This window comes from Suricata suricatta, chromosome 9 (genome assembly GCF_006229205.1).
Source record: "Suricata suricatta isolate VVHF042 chromosome 9, meerkat_22Aug2017_6uvM2_HiC, whole genome shotgun sequence".
NCBI lineage: Eukaryota > Metazoa > Chordata > Mammalia > Carnivora > Herpestidae > Suricata > Suricata suricatta.
In genome coordinates, this window is record NC_043708.1 from 104531604 (window position 1) to 104548589 (window position 16986).

Consider the following 16986-nt stretch of genomic DNA (forward strand, 5'->3'; position numbering starts at 1 on the left):
CAGAGAGGATGTTGTCTTAGCTTGGACCGTCATAACAAAATGCCATAGTCTTGGGTGGCCAACATAACAAACATTTGTTTCTCACAGTTCTGGAGGCTGGAAGTGTAAGATCAGGGTGCCAGTGTGGTTGGGTTGTGGTGAGGGCCCTCTTCCTGGTCTGCAAACAGCTGCCTTCTTCCTGTATCTTTGCACGACAGAGAAATCATCTCTCTGGTCTCCCTTCTTACTAGGGCGCTAATCTCGTCATGAAGACTCCACCTTCATGACCTAGTTACTTCTCAGAGTCCCCACCTCTGAACCCCATCACACCAGGGACCAGGGCTTCAACATACAGATGCTATCGGGACACAAACATTCAATCCATAGCAGATGCCTATGGTAACTTGCCCAGGAGTAGGTAGCAGACTGGCAGAGTTTGGACACGAACCTAGGTGAGTCAGACTGTAGGGCCAAGGCTCATTCCCCCGAGCCCGTGATAGCCTATTGAGTTAAAAAAAAAAAAAAACAAAGGCAAGGTCTTCATGCTCTAAAATTCAGGACTGTAATTATGCTGAATCCCTAAATCCTGATTAGGTCAGCTATTCACTCTGAATATTGTTTATATCTTTCAAATAGAGCTAGCAATCTGAGGTAGTGATACCTGTTCTGTACAGAGCTTAACACATTTCAGACCGTCAACAAATATTAAAGAACAGGCCAGACCAGTGACATCCCTGATTTTCAGGGAAGAATGAAAGTCCCGTCTCTGAAGGTCACTTCACTCACGCTCTGAATGTAAGCAGAGCCATCACGGCAGGAAGAGTTTATTCTTTTTCACACAACAGCGCTGCCAAAGCTAATTACTAACGGATATGTTTGAGTTTTGGAGAAACTGAACATCGGCTTATGGATTCCAAAGCAATTTTAGTCTGTCCTTCTAGGCAAATCCTTCCTTAAAAATAATATTTATGTTGAATTATCCCATATACTTGACCATTTACCGACCAGGCGATGGTGATATCCAATTTATATCTAATTTAGGGGTCCTCAGGTATGGTTTAATCCTGCATCCACATGCTGTCCACATGTGTGAAAAGAACATTTTTCATTTAAAAAAAATTCATCTTAAAAAAGGACATGCCCCTTTTTCCTAAGTTTTTCTTTGTGGCAATTATTTCTACAATTGAGGAGGTAATATTTGTCCTATCTTCTTTGCTTCACACCTGTGACTTACCTACATATGAAATCATCATCCTGCCTTCATAGGGGTTTTGTTTTGTTTTAAATTTAGAATTTTTCCTAAATAACTGCTCCAGAAACTCTTAAAATTACCTAATTAGTAGTAACACTTTGCAGACGATGAAGAACGTTTCCCAGCTAGTCGCTTAGGTTAGAGCAGGATGCTAACAACTAGACCATGGCCTCAGGTTTGGGCCCAGTGAAGGTGTGGCCAAGGGCTCAGGAAGGAGCAGGAGAGAATGTGAATGGCATGACAGAGAGCCATCCCCACTAGAAGGAAAACAATACTGCTATTCAGTAAAGTCACAATGACTGTAAGGCATATCTTAAACAACAACTACAACAAAATAACAACAACAAAAAAGGAGAAAGGGAGGAAGATGGGAGGAAGGGAAGAAAAGAAGGAAGGTAGGTGGAGGGAAAGAAGGCAGGCGACAGATAATTGCAAACAAGTTCATGGAGGTAAATAGTAAAGGAAGAATAACAGAAGGAACCGGAATCTGAAGCATGGCATGACCTTTAATCAGGGCTCTTATTCCTAGCAGGCTGTGAAGCAGCTTTGTCTTTACCTGCTCAATGGATCCCACAATGCTGATGCACTGCTTTAATTTGGGAAGCCTTCCTCTTGAGAGACATGTCTTTTCCAGCTCTAAGTGTGAAGTGCTCCCAAGTGTGGCATTCTCTGTGACAGATGTACTACGGTTATGCTTTAGCTGACTCCAAACCCACAGCTTCCCCGTGCCTGAGTGGTCTCTTTGATGTCCAAGAGTGTGTTTCCTTTGAGAACAGGTCTTTACTGGAATATCATCCAAGAAGGTAGGGAGGCATAATCCCTTTGTTCTCAGCCACTGTTCAGTTCTGTAACCCATACCCATGCCAGGGCTCTTCTCTCAAAAGGTCTGAAATGCATTTGCTGACGTACATACACGTCCCACACCGATGCCATTGGAAGGCCCTGCCTGAGAGAGACTTAAGAGCCCTCTTCTTTCAGAATCTTCTCCCAGACTTGCTCCATTTTCATCCATGGTCCCTGTAAGATTTAATAGATGGAGGCAGAGGCGAGAGAAAAGAGAGAGACCAAGTTATGGAGCCAAGAGAGACTTTACTGGAGTCTGCAGTTCCCGGGCAAGGTTCCCTGACTCCGGGAGTGGGGAGTCAGGGAAGTCATGCCTGGTACGGGAGAGCAAGGTGTTCTATGGACGCAAGAGTTCCGGGTTTGACCTCAGGTGGGCAGATAGCCAAGTAAGGGCATCTTTGGACGGTGGCAGGATATGATTGGCTGTTCACTTCGGTGGGGTGAGGGGATGCTGGAATTCCATGGTGAGACATTCCAGTTTGAGACATTCCAGATTGGAGAGTGGGGGTCGTTGGTCCCTGGTGGTGCCTGGAATTATTCTCTGACCCGCAATAAAATGGCCGCTTGGTCACCTTTCTGAAGTAACTCTTACATTCCCAACCCCACATGAGTCTCTGTAAAGACAAGGAATTTCCCAGGACACCAGATTCTCTGCCAAATGTCCCATCCACAGCTGCACTTCCTCTAGAAGCCTCAGGGTCTCATTGACAGGATCAAACTTGTGGCTGGTAGGACCAGCCAGCTGCAGACGCATCCACCTGTGATGACTGCCGTGTCTATTTGTCACTGATGAAGCATGGCCATTCTTCTCTTGACTCTAACCTTCCCACCATTAGAACCCATTCTTGAAGGAAGGCAGAAATGAGCCGCGAGCCATTTCTGTTGGAACCTGTGCCACTTGACACAACTCCTCCTGCCAGCACTGACGTCTGCTACATGAGGCATTACTTCTCCAACTCTCTCTTGTCCATCCAAGAATTCATTTCCATCCACCTAACAGTTTACCTTCTCTCTTGGTGCCTTGAGAAGATCAGGAAGGGCTACAGTCTTGGCTAGAAGCCTTTTCCCATCATCCCGATGCCTTTAACAACTCTTAAGTTAAAAGTATACAAAAAGTTTACTGACGTTTGAAGTCTGCCTCTAAGGGCACCTGGGTGGCTCAGTTGGTTAAGTGTCCAATTCTTGGTGTTGGCTCAGGTCTAGGCTCAGGTCAAAATCTCACAGTTTCATGGGTTTGAGCCCCGCATCAGGTTCTAGGCTGACATCGCAGAGCCTGCTTGGGATCCTGTCTCCCACTCTCTCTACCTCTCCCCCCACTCATGCTGTTTTTGTCTCTCTCAAAATAAATAAATAAACTTAAACAATTTTAATGTCTGCCTCTAAAATTCAAGGAAATCCCCCCTCTTGGACTTAATACTTGCTTTCAGCATTTTTACCTGAGATGACAGTCTAATTATTCTACTGCCTGGAACCTGAGAAAACAAAAAGGATTTGAAGTGTTTCTTTTCTTTATTTAAAACAAAACAATTGTGTTTGTTTATTGTGCTATTACTATAAATGATCTCTTGGCTTCTTTTAGGTAGCTTTCTGCCTTGAATTTGTTAATCGATATCAATTAACATTTGTTTAGTAGAGACAAAGCATGAACAATCTAACAGTTATCTTCAACACAGTGCTGTGACATAATGGTTATTGATTAATTACTTGGGTCTTTTTTTCCTTTGAGTTCTCTAAAACCTCTTTAAAATGCAGACAGCAATATAATGCTACAATTTGGTAAAGATTGGTAAATGATGACATATTGAAGACAATCTGTTCCTTAAATCCCTAAGCAAGAAGCAATCAGCACAGTAAGCTGATACCTGGCTTACAGAGGAGACTGCAGAGCCTGAAATATCTATGCCTTCCCCTCCCCCCTCCCCCCCCCCCTCCCGAGCCATTGGGAACATTTAGACCCCAGGGCAGAGTGTCTATTTTTCTAATGCAATAGGTTTCAATGATGAAATATAGTGATTTCACCCCGGACACAGACACAACCAAAATTTCCTTTTCTTTCTTTTTTTAAGGGATATGTGTGACATATATTGCTGTTGTCATCCAAACCTCTTCTGATTTTATGTTTAATCACTTCTATTCAGTTTTTTTATGCAGAAAAGTATAAGGAAGAAAATTGCCCAGGACTCCATTCTTAGAGAACCCTTCTGATATTCAGAAGTAACTGTGGTATGTTTACATGACTTAAAATTTCAATCAGTACAGATAGGAGCAAAATAAAAAACCAAAGGATTCCTTAGTTTTATTTATTATGAGATTTCAGATTCTCTTTTCCTGGGGACTACTCCAGGTATGTCCCTAAGAAGATACTAGATTTAAGTAGAAAAGAACAAATGTCACGAGAAACCTAGAGAATGGCAAGGGTGATCACACACAATATAACACTACTTATAAACAAAACAAAACAAAACCCTCCTGGATCCTAACAGAAGGTGGCAGAAGTAATATAAGTGCTGAAAGGGACGGCCCTTTAGAAAGTCAGAAGAGGCACGACAGCTTTGATGTGCACATTTGAAGTCATAGTCAAGACTGCAGAGAAAGATTCCACCCTGCTTTTCAGGACTGAGGGATAACATATGAACAAGAAAGCAGCAATATGATTCCACTCACGAATGTGTACAAAACATAAATTGCAGAGACTATGGGGTCCGCTGAGCATATCAAAGTAAACTAAATGCATAACTTTCATATGATCAGTTTCCTTGGGTAATTTTTTATAACACTTGTATAAAAGAATTTAATAGCTTAAAAAATTTTTAATGTGTATTTTTTTTTTTTTGAGAGACAGAGAGAGACAGAGCATAAGCAGGGGAAGGGCAGAGACAGAGGGAGACACAGAATCTGAAGCAGGCTCCAGGCTCCTAGCTGTCAGCACAGAGCCTGACACAGGACTCGAACCCACAAACTAGAAGATCATGACCTGAAGTTGGACACTTAACTGACTGAACTACCCAGGCATCCCCCAAAATTTAATAGCTTTGAGCAACCTCTAAGATATTCTTCTGTTGTTGAGTTTCATGAAAAATCCTGGCCAGACTTTTCTATTATGACATGTATGTAAGTCAAAATTAGGACATGTATCCTCTTAGCATTGAGTAATGAATGACTATGTGATAGTCTGTGTCTTCACCACTCATTTGAAAAGGCCACAATTATATTTCATCTCTGGTGATACTTTCCTTCCGCAGGCCATGAAAATCAGAACACCTTTTAGAGCTGTGCACTCACCATGGGAGTATGACTTCTTTATTTATAATGGTGTCATAGACAAGACCGCCCCGGACTTCTTAGCATTCAAGGAACATTTTAATTTATCCTGGGGAAGTATTTTTTCTCTCTTGGAACGCATCAAAAAGTTTCTCAGGGACTATGCAATACCAGAAGTTAAAATAAAAGGAAACAATTTGGTAGCCTTCCTTCCAGAGTTTGAGCTGAAGAATAAACTTACCAGGTACGACTTTCTCTCACTGTTAGAGAACCCAGATCCCATCCAAATGATGTTAAATCTTCCGGGACAAAGGTACAAGGGCCAAGATGGAAAGGAAGAGGCTGCCATCAAGATCCAAGCCACATGGAAATGCTTCAAAGCGAGACAGATTTTCCTCATCTATCGCCAGCAGAGGTGGGCTTCGGGTGTGATTGCCATTGCGTGGCTCTTACACTGCCATAAGACCCGTGTGAAGAAGATGCTGAGGGAATCACGGGAAAGGCACCTGGAGCATTTCCGTATTCGAGCCAAGGTACACAAGGCAGACCTCTTTTTCTAAACATTTCTTGCTTGAGCGATTGCGGTAAGTTGTCTCTTCATCTTCCCTTTCTCTATCCAACTACCCTCCCCCTCAGCCTCTTTTGCCTTCCACTCCTCCCCATGTGTGATGCACAAACCCTACATGTGTTTGCATATCATATTTTAGCCCTAATCAGGAATCTGGCTTTTGCACCTGTAAAATCTATTGCAATTTTTTCTATGGGGAAAAAAGTCCCTTCACTTTGAGTATGGGAGTTCTGTCAGAAAATCAATGTTTTAACTGCACTACCTTTTCTTCCTATATATACCTTCTGGCACTTTAATTTGCTAGGAAAAAAAATCCTCTCTTGTCTACATTGCTGTCACCACTTTGTCAGAAAGTATTTAAGTTTGCAGACAGCCTTTTAATTAGTGCTCACAATTTCATTTATGTTTGCTTTCTCTTTTTTTCATTCATATTCTGTTAATTAAGTGAGCTGCCTCTAATCTTCCCCTGCCAGTAGCATCATGTAGCCACCTAATTAAATTAATTGGGGAAGATGTTTTAAGTATGTAATTAAATCAATTAATATAATTTATGCCTGGCTTAACTGTACAGTGGAAAAACAGCTGAAGTTTGACTAGATGAATCCACTACAGCTTCCTGTCACTGATCAATGCTCTTCTTGATTTTTAGCATCTGGCAGCCAACTGGAATCGCATCAGGACCTCCAGGAGGACTATTATCCATATCCCATCATTAGGTATAACACTTTTGCCTGCAAATCTATCAGCAACCTCTATTACCCACCACATTATGGCTCCTTGATTGAGTTCAAGGAAGGCCCCTTGTTTTATTCAAATTGGTCTCGGCAGGAAAATGTTCTCGACATGATGAGAGTAATAACACAGGGCCCTCGCTCGAAACGGCGTTTAATTTGGGGATTAAGCAAATAAAGTCATTATGTGGGGGCTGCTATTCAGTGGAGAGGTGATTTGCTGTAATTCGCTTTCATCTGTATGAAATGAACTAAAAAGTTGTATTTTTTCCCCCTGAAATAACAGATAATGTTTTCGATCTTCTTTAATGATAGAGGAACACGGGCTTGCGTGTGTTGTTGCTGTTACGCCAATAAGCCAGGATATTGCTTGTACACTGTTTTTAATCAAATGTGCAGTCAAAATGATAAGCTACATTCTCTGAAATTATTTAGTTCTAATTACGAGCAGATGGGATGCTTTATTTGCACCTAGGGCGCCTGAGCAAAAGGAAATGCTGTGTGAACAAGAATAATTAAGAAGTTGAATAGTGTTTTTTGCGCTTAAATAATCTGCAGTTTCATGTTAATTAGCACTAATGTAATTATTTAATTACATTTATGAATTGGGGAACTTAAAAGCTGTTGTCTGCAACACGGTGGTAAAATAGGTATGCCAAAATGACATTGGGAATCTCAGAAATCTGCACGGGAAGCTCCTTTAAAACATGAGCTGCTGTCAGAAGGTGTGGGGTGATCTGCCTCCTTATTTGTTTTGTTTTGTTTTGCTTTTTAATCTACCTAGTGTGTTAAAATTTCCTTGGTGAGACCAAATGTCCCAAGCGGACTTGGTTGTTTTGACAAACAGCAAAACTCATCAAATCTGCATCTTACAAAGTGGCTCTTTGTTAAGGCCTTGTAAGTAGAGCGATGCATCAAGTGATCTATTGTGATAGAATTCTAGATTGTAATTTATTTGTGCTCCTGTGTGCATATATGTATATGTGTACCTATGCGCAGCATAGAGTATTTAACACATTTAAACAGTAATACAAAAAGCAAAAAAAGGAAATTATTATACAAATATAATTATCATTTAAATTAGTGACATGTTAGTAGTAATAAAGTAATTCAAACTTTCTTAGAATCCACAGTATTTACAGCTAAGTACTTCCAGAAAAGTTAGGGAAGTACTTCAGTTGCACAGAGTCTTTTAGTTTGGGTCTTTTTATGGCTCACAGAAGAAATTAGTTCCTCCTCAGGATGTAAGTGAGGTAAGACAGATCTGAATTTCATTCCAAGTTGGGCTTTTGTTTTGGTGGGACTAGTTTTGCACACAAAATTAGTTCACACTCAGAAATAGCACTTGTAATTGATTACAGCCAGAGGGGCTAATTACAGACATAATTAACAGACTTGAGTCCTTGGAATAAGGTGCAAGAGCCTTTCACTCCTGCAACTAATTGTGGACCTGACCTGATATGTGGGAAATCATGTTCTGTGTTTTCTGTTTTACTCAAAACCAGAAATAGAGGCTCCTGGATGGCTCAGGTCCTGATCTCATCATCTGTGGGATTGAGCCCCACATCGGACTCTATCAGCACAGAGCCTGCTGAGGATTATCTCCCTCTGTGCCCTCCCTAGCTCGCACACATGCTATCTCTCTCCCTCAAAATAAATAAATAAACCTTTAAAAAAAAAAACCCTAGAAACAGAACAAGCCCCCTACTTTGCAATGTTAACAGCGTAAAGATATTACAGTCATGATTTCCACAAACTCCTTCCCTCCACCTCTGACCCTTCAAGTCCCTAATGCCATCAGCCCTGAAGAGAAGGCTGATAGAAAAGAGCCTTGGTCCAAAGAGGTAAAATTTTGAAAATAATGAACAATAATCCAACCTGGGCAATAAAAAATAATTTTAAATGAAAACATTTTAACACTCCAAAAGGGTTTGCTGGATATATATTAGTTAGAAAAATAATCTGGTCAAAAACTTGAATTACATTATTTTAGATCTGATAATAAAACTGCTTTTCTTCTCAAAGACATATTCTCAGTTTAAATGAACACATAATAAATCTGAAAGTCTTTCCTATTATAATAATTTTTGTTTGTTAACAACATAAAAACCCATTAAAATTTTTTTAGATGTTTTTATTTATTTTTGAGAGAGAAGAAGGGAGAAGGGGTGGACAGACAGAGTCTCAAGATCATGACCTGAGCTGAAGTTGGATGCTTAACCAACTGAACCACCCAGGTATGCCACCATAATAACCCATTTAAAAGTTTTTTAATGTTTACTTATTTTTGAGAGAGAGACAGATGCATTAATGGGGGAGGGGCAGAGAGAGGGAGACACAGAATCTGAAGTAGGCTCTGGGCCCTGAGCTGTCAACACAGAGACCGACGTGGGGCTTGAACTCATAGACTGCGAGATCATGACCTGAGCCGAAGTTGGACGCCCAACCTACCAAGCCACCCAGGTTCCCCATAATAACCCATTTTAAAGTTTATTTATTGGGGCTCCTCAGTAGCTAAGTCAGTTAAGTATCTGACTTCAGCTCAGGTCATGATCTTGGCAGTTGGTGAGCTTGGGCCCCACATCAGGCTCTGTGCTGACAGCTTAGAGCCTGGAGCCTGCTTGGGATTCAGTGTCTCTTCGCTCTCTGCCCCTCCACCACTCATGCTCTCTCAAAAATAAATAAAATGTTAAAAAATAAAATAAAGTTGGGGCGCATGGGTGGCTCAGTCGGTTAAGCGTCCAGCTTCAGCTCAGGTCATGATCTCACGGTTCGTGGGTTTGAGCCCCACATCGGGCTCTGTGCTGCTGGCTAGCTCAGAGCCTGGAGCCTGTTTCAGATTCTGTGTCTCCCTCTCTCTCTGACCCTCCCCTGCTCACGCTGTCTGTCTCTGTCTCTCAAAAATAAAAATAAATAAAATAAATAAATAAAATAAAATAAAATAAAGTTTATTTATTTTTGAGAGAGAGACTGCAAGCAGAGGAGGGGCGGAGAGAGAGAGGGAGTGAGAGAATCTTAAACAGATTCCATGCTATCAGCATAGAGCCCAGTGTGGGGCCCAAACCCATGAACCATGAGATCATGACCTGAACTGAAACCAAGAGTTTGAACCTTAACTGGCTGAGTCACCCAGGCACTCCAATAACCAGTTTTAAAGAAAAAACTGCTAATCACGCATCTTTCAAGAGAGAAGAACAACCCCATATATTGGTTTCAACTAAGCATTTAAAAAAGCTCAATTACACATCATCACATGAGAAGAACACTTGGGCTCTGATCAAATAGTATTTGTTCCCACATTCAATGCTTTAGGTTTTATAAAATGACCCGTGGCTATTAAATTAAGTTTAAATGAGGTTAACCTGTCACCTTGTACTTACTCCACAGATGTAATTCTCAAACCATACCTTTCTTTAGAAAATGATTTTGGGGTACCTTTTTTGTGAGCCTCACTCTCCCTGTGAATACTTGAAGATTTTAGGTAGTCTTCCTTCTTTAAAAGGAAGAAAGCGAATTACTGAGGTGAGATTTTTCTCTCTTCTCTATATAATCTTTTATTTCATTGCCAATTGATTTAATGGTCGAAAGGAATCTATATAGTTCAGCCTCATTTTTCCCCTCTGTGCATCATTTCAGCAACGTATCTTTGGAGCAAACACAATTTGCTACTTAGTCTACTTTGTCTCCTGCACCAAGGACTTCATACAACTCATGAAAAAAGTAAATAAAAGTAAAGACCATTTTTCTCTAAACACATGCCCCTCCACCAAATCTAATATAGTAGTTTTGTTTTCAGCGTTGGGAGGGAATCACCAGTCAAAATAAGTTGGTAGGCATGTAAGATTCAGGTAGGCATTTAGTACAAGTTATAGCCTTGTCCTCTTTTGCTCTTTCCATAGGAAATTTGCAATCAATTCTGGGGTAACGTTAGCCTTAGAAATAATTACACCATGTTGCTAGCTATTTGGGGCTGCACTAACATGTTTGAACCCTAAAAATGAAAGATTAGCATCTGATAACTGTACAGTATATTGGAATTATAAGCATTTGGTTGTTTATGAATTTTGCACCCACAAGAATAAATTGCATTCTCCAAACTAATGATCACATGAAGGTCGGTCCTTCAGGAATGTTTTTGACCACAAAATATTTATCATGTATTTTCAAGTCTATGGCTTGATAATATGAACATTAAGATAATTACACATTGCAGAGTAATGGCTTTGGAAGGATTGAGAGGTGCTCGGCAGACTCAGTTGGAAGAAAAAGCAACTCCTGATCTCAGGGTTATGAGTTCGAGCCCCACATTGGGTGTAGAGATTACTTAAAAATAAGTAAATAAATAGGGGCACTTGGGTGGCTCAGTTATTTAAGCGTCTGACTCTTGATTTCAGCTCAGATCATGATCTCACAGTGGTGAGATGAAGCCTCGTGTTGGGCGTGGAGCCTGCTGAAGATTCTCTCTTTCCCTCCCCATCTGCCCCTCCCCGGCTCATATTTACTTTCTATCTCTCTCAAATAAATAAATAAATAAATAAATAAATAAATAAATAAAATTTAAATACATAAATAAATAATAAAACCTAATTGTCTGTTTTATACTTTAAGTAGTATTCCTAGATGTAACAAAAAGTTTTAGCTATTTTTAACAAACAGGAGAAGTGGGATGCTGTTGGTTAATTGTCCAAAGAAACTGATCAGCCTGTAATTTCCTAAGATGATAAAAAAAAGAGCTCATTCTTTCCATAGTATATAGGCTAATCTCTTAATTGGATATTAGATATTTTATCACTTTTATTAATGAAATACAATAATATAACAAAATAATCTACTATGGTTTATAGCAGGAATAGAATACTAAGGTCTATTTTAAGCAAAATCTATCCGTCAAATAAGAAGGAACTGAAACAAAGAATCCTAATTCCTCTAGAAAAATCAGAGGTCTAAATAAAACCTGCAAATGAACTCTCTTCTAGTTTCTTTGGCCAAGTTATTTCCTCCACTTTTAATTTAACCTCTGTGCTCCTTTATTTCACAGTAGCATTTGGTGCTACACTTAAACTCGGTGGCGTTTTAAAATATATTGACATTAAATGAGATGTGCCATGACAATAAACTATTAAAAAAATAAAAAATAAATTTAAAAAAATGAGATGTGCCATGTATGTGGCTCTGATGCCATGAGCAGGTGTGAGGCACTTCCAGCCAAGCGAACCCCAGTGACGATTTTCCTCTCTCGCTTCTCTTCCTTCTTTAAAAGAAAAAAAGTGAATTACTGAGGTGAGATTTTTCTCTCTTCTCTATATAATCTTTTATTTCATTGCCAATTGATTTAATGTCCAAAAGGAATCTATATAATTCAGCCTCATTTTTCCCCTCTGTGCATCACTTCAGCAACGTATCTTTGGAGCAAACACAATTAGTGGTCTCCAAGATACTCCCCTTCCATAAAGTTATGGATTCTGTTTTTGTGAGTCTCGTGAAAAGACAACATCTTTCTGCTGCTCTGTACTGTCACGGAAGCCTAAAAGAAAGAACTTACTTTTGCGTACAACTGACTCTACCCCAAACTGTCACGAGACAGTAGCTCCCTAACTCCATCCACTCCCTTCTATTGAAAGATAAGAGCTAGGTCACTTCCTCTTGTGAACAGGGGCAGGGTAGGGGACCACAGCTAAGAGTACGATAGCTGAAATCACATTTTTACTATGCCTCCAAGCACACTTGCGTCTTTCTAGTTTCTCGGTTTTTTGAGTGGACACCTCAAAGACATGCTCGGTTCTGCTTCTTCCACCTCAGGGCAGGACTAGGACTTCCAATCAAATCATCATAGTTTTCAACGTATATTTTGGCAGGTAGTTATGGAATCCACAGTTTAGCTATCGTGTGGCTGCACTAGGTGCTTGAGACAGATGTACTGCCAAGACCTCCCAGATAGCAGTTCCCAGAAAGACACACATCGTTTGACATCAGGAACAAAGTGCACTTCAACTTTCAGAATTACTTTACAGTCTGAATTAAAATGAAAACACATTGTGTTCATCCAACTAATCTAAATCAACACTCATTCATTGGTTAGACCAGAGTTGGCCCCATGACCCTGTAAATAGTAAGTCACACAGTTGGCCTTGAGTCATCCGATGTTGTACCGTGAAGTACAGAAACAGCATTGACCTGGGTGGCAGTCAGTAACACTAGCTCGTGAGCTTTTCGTGAAATGGAGTACTATTAGGATATGCTCTGAAAAGAGTCTTGCATATGCTAAGCTGAAACTATACTCTTTGTCATTGCCTTCGTTCTCATAAAAAATATTAAAATGTGTGTTCAGCAGCTCTCAAACTTACACTTGTAAACAACTATTGAGAACCCTAAAACGCACTGGTTACGTAGGTTATATCCATCAATACCATACTAGAAACCAAGACTGAGAAATCTGAAAAATATTGAATTTACTTTAAAATAACAATAAGAAGCCCATCACCAATGTAACCTAAATAACATTTTTGTTAAACAAAACCTTGATTTTCCCAAATAAAAAAAATTTAGTGAGAAGAATTGCATTGGTTAACTAGTTTGCAAATCTCTTAGTAGAATGTAGTTGGATTCTCATATCTATTACTGTATTCAATCTGTTGCAATATGTTATTTTGATTGAAGCATATGATGAAAATCTGGCCCTTCACAGATAAGTATTTGGAAAAGGGAAGACTATTTTACATACTTTATAGCCTTTTCAGATAATTGTGTATATTCTCCTTTGATTTTATACCAAAACTCAATGGTGAGTGGTAATTTTTATGTGTTACAATGTGGAATTTGAAATTGTACCAATACATTTTTTGTATTTTTTGAGAGGACAAGACTGAAAAAATAAAAATAACTGCCATCTTAGTATTATTTGGAAAATAGTTTTGACCTTCCAGACTCCCTGAAAGGGTCTCAGACCTTCCACGCTCTCTAGACCAGGCTTGAGCATCACGGCCTCAGCTGCATGCAATGCTGGGCAAGCCTCTGATAAAGCAATTGATAAAAACTTCAAACAGGAGAAAGTCTTCATTCTTAAACGGAAGACTTCCAGAGCCACACAAAATCCATCCAGCCAGGTTAATTTGAGAATGTTTTCAACATTTAAGCACCTCCTGTGTTTTCGACATCCTCATCACAAAATTCCCTAATCTCCCTTAGCAGTCCCCCCAAGACAATGCTTAGTTTTACTTTCATCAATCTGACCCTGGATGTACTGCATACATACAGGCTCTCTCTTACTGTATCTTAATCTCTTACCTCAGTAGCTTGTGCTCTCACACTTGCATAAGTAATTAAAACCTGAGTATAACCATAATGTCTAGATCACATTTCTCTGAATGACTGCAATATGCTAATGGGCAATCAATTGTGACATATGTCACATGTTCCCTGAAATATTTACAATTAGACTACCCAAGCTGGCTGTTACCTTTTCCCTATGAATTGGAGTAATTCAGGATTACCTCTTTAACAGTGTCACTTTTGCTCAGCTTGCATCCAAGTATGCTTTCTTGAATAGAAGAGAAAGGGATGGCGTTATCGCCACTGCTGTGTCACCTGGTGGACGCTCACAGCAGTGTGTGATGCATGCGAACATCACACAGCACCTGTTTCAAACTGGGGAAAAGGTTGAGACTTACTGCTCCAGTCCATCAAACTGAGGCATGGCTGACTCCCATCTCAGGCCAGTGATCGGATAAATGATGACTTGGTAACTAGAAGTCCACGGTTAGCCCCTTCTCTGCCTTAGGCAGCCTGTACGGAATACGGCTTGGAGACAAAGGAACTAGGAGTCAGCCACAGGGTGATAAGCAGGCTGTGGTTCGAGTCTGTGCTCTCCTGCGACAGTAGAGGCCTGTCACAGAGGCACACATGGTCCCAAGGAGGCACAGTCACGGAGCCCAGCTTTGCTTGTGGGTTTCTGTGAGTTCTGTGAAAGAAATGCCAACCCCAGCAGAGCTAATATACTCGGTGCAAAGAGGCCATTAGCATCATCTGACAGGAGTTTGTGCCGGAGTGGGGATGGGGAGGGAGAGGAGACAAACGAAGGGGTGAAGGTGGGGGAATGATGGCCCGGTAACCACTGATGAGCTTCGTTCAAGAAAAGACTGAGAGTAGTTGGGTAACTTCAAAGAGGCATCTCTCAGGTGTCCTCCTCTGATGTGAAGCAGAGGCAATAACATTTGGAGAAATGATGGAACACTCGACCTAAGTGGATGGCCAGAAGGAAGGAGGCTGTGTCCCTCTCTAAAGTGATAAGGAGGAGAGGGTGCCCCACTATGCCAGTGCTGTTGCTCCTATGCTGATGAGGACCTGGAAAAATCTAGAGGTCCCACTCCCCATTCTCTGATCTCCCCCAAATTCTCCAGATCAGAGAACCCATTTTATAAAAATTGAAAAGGGGAAAAGGAAGGAAGGTAACCTATTCATTTCCTATCTATCACCCTCTAACAAGTTCCCACCAGCTTAGTGGCTTAAACAACATAAACGTATTCCCTTACAGTAATAATTCTTTGTTCAGAAGTCCGAGAGGGGCTAAAATCAAGGTGTCAGCAGGCTGTGTTCCATTCTGGAGGACCTAGGGGAGAATCTGTTTCCTTCCCCTTTCCAGCTTCCAGAAGCCGTCCACAAAGGAGTGAATGAAGAGAGCCCTTAGCCCCCTTCTTCCATTTTTAAAACCAGCAAGAAGCATCTCTCCGTGCCTTTCTTCTACGGTTACACCTTGGCTAACTTTCTCCTCTCCTGCTTCCCTCTCCCACTTTTAATGACTTCTGTGCTTACACTGGATTTAACCAAATAATCCAGAACAATCCCCTTACTTCAAGGTCAGCCAATTAGCAACCTTAATTCCATTTGCAACTTTATTTCCCCTTTGCCATGTAACCTAAGGTATTCACAGGTTCCAGGGATGGGGACATGGACATCTCTGGAGGGCCATTTTCTGCCTGTAGCAACAATTAGGAATAAATGTGAGAAAAGAGGCAAAGACTTTATCCCTTCTGGAGATCTCTCCTCACACCTGAAAAGTCTTGCCTTCTCTCTTCTTTTATGTAACCACATTTCTGCAAAAGCTAAATATACCCTATGCAAACTGTATAATAATTTGCAGGTGTATGTGATCTTGGACAAGAGACAAGACACTTACCCTGAATTCCCTTATCTGTAACATGACAGGGTTGAAGTAGATAGTGTCTCAAGTCTCCCTCAGTGTTTCTATCTGACCTTTGAAGTACTATGTCTCTGTAGATTATATTCTCAAGTGTGATGTTTCATTACTGCAGGGAAGGTCTGCTGAGCTCCCCAAGGCCACAGCATCCTTGCTGGTAGCCACTGATTACATCACTATTGTATTTAATATATGCACTATCAGCATTTATGAGGGTTTTTCATCTAGGTGTCAACACATGCACTCTGTGGCTATACAAGGCACAAGAAAAGGGGCACTTGGGTGGCTCAGTTGGTTGAGCGTCTGACTTTGGCTCAGGCCATGATCTGTCAGTTCATAAGTTCGAGCCCCATGTCCAGCTCTGTGCTGACAGCTCAGAGCCTGGAGCCTGCTTCAGATTCTGTGTCTCCCTCTCTCTCTGCCCCTCTCCTGCTGAAGCTCGCGCTCTCTCTCTCTCTCTCTCTCTCTCTCTCTCTCTCAAAAATAAATAAACATAAAAAAATTTAAAGGCATAAGAATAAATCTGACTTAAAAAATGGACTCCCAACTTCTGCTCTGGGGATGGCAGTGTTCATTACACTGTATCTCGTCTATGTAGAATGGTCTCTTGCTTGTCACAGGATTTGTTGTGCCCGTTGTTATAGGCTTTGGAAGCGCATCTATACCCCATAACCCCAAAATACCTTATGTTTACAGAGCACTTTACAGTTTACAAAGTGTCTTCATATCTGTTACTTTATATGATCCTCTAGAACAACGTTCTGAGATTGCTTTCAGTTCTTTGAAACAGGTGTATTGGTAACTGGTTCTATCATAATTCTGCATAGACATCTTATATGCATCCTGATTAATGGTAACAGAGGTACCAAGTCATTTGTTGGAAAACTGACCTCCAGCCCTTTGTTGCAGCACAGACTTAACTCACTCACATGCTGCACACGTGGCAACAAAGTGATCAGACATCCTTTATATTTTAAATTGGACATCATCTTAATGAGACATCTCACACTGCCTTTTATCTTTACTTGTGAAAGGAAATGCATTCATGGAATGCTCTCAGGCACTCTTCTTAATCATACTTCATTCTTTAGGCATTTTTCCTGCCTTCTAATAGTTTTGATACACAAGTCACTCACGATATATCTTCCTAAACAGTTAT

General features: G+C 40.7%; 2 protein-coding genes across 5 annotated transcripts in view; one reads left to right on the forward strand and one right to left on the reverse strand.

Moving 5' to 3' along the window:
• Positions 1 to 16986, reverse strand: part of AAGAB (alpha and gamma adaptin binding protein) — a 272788-nt gene that overhangs the window by 150962 nt on the left and 104840 nt on the right. The gene's annotated exons all lie outside the window — the stretch shown is intronic.
• IQCH (IQ motif containing H) overlaps positions 1 to 16986 on the forward strand; it is a 205999-nt gene that overhangs the window by 99553 nt on the left and 89460 nt on the right. For 2 of the 4 annotated variants that reach the window (XM_029950214.1, XM_029950215.1), the window contains exons 10-11: positions 5317 to 5868; positions 6553 to 6619. In XM_029950214.1, the coding sequence (XP_029806074.1) occupies positions 5317 to 5868; positions 6553 to 6619 (619 nt within the window). Of the gene's footprint in view, positions 1 to 5316; positions 5869 to 6552; positions 6620 to 11028; positions 11068 to 16986 lie in introns of those variants that run through there. The other 2 variants (XM_029950216.1, XM_029950217.1) reach the window with 2 other exon arrangements.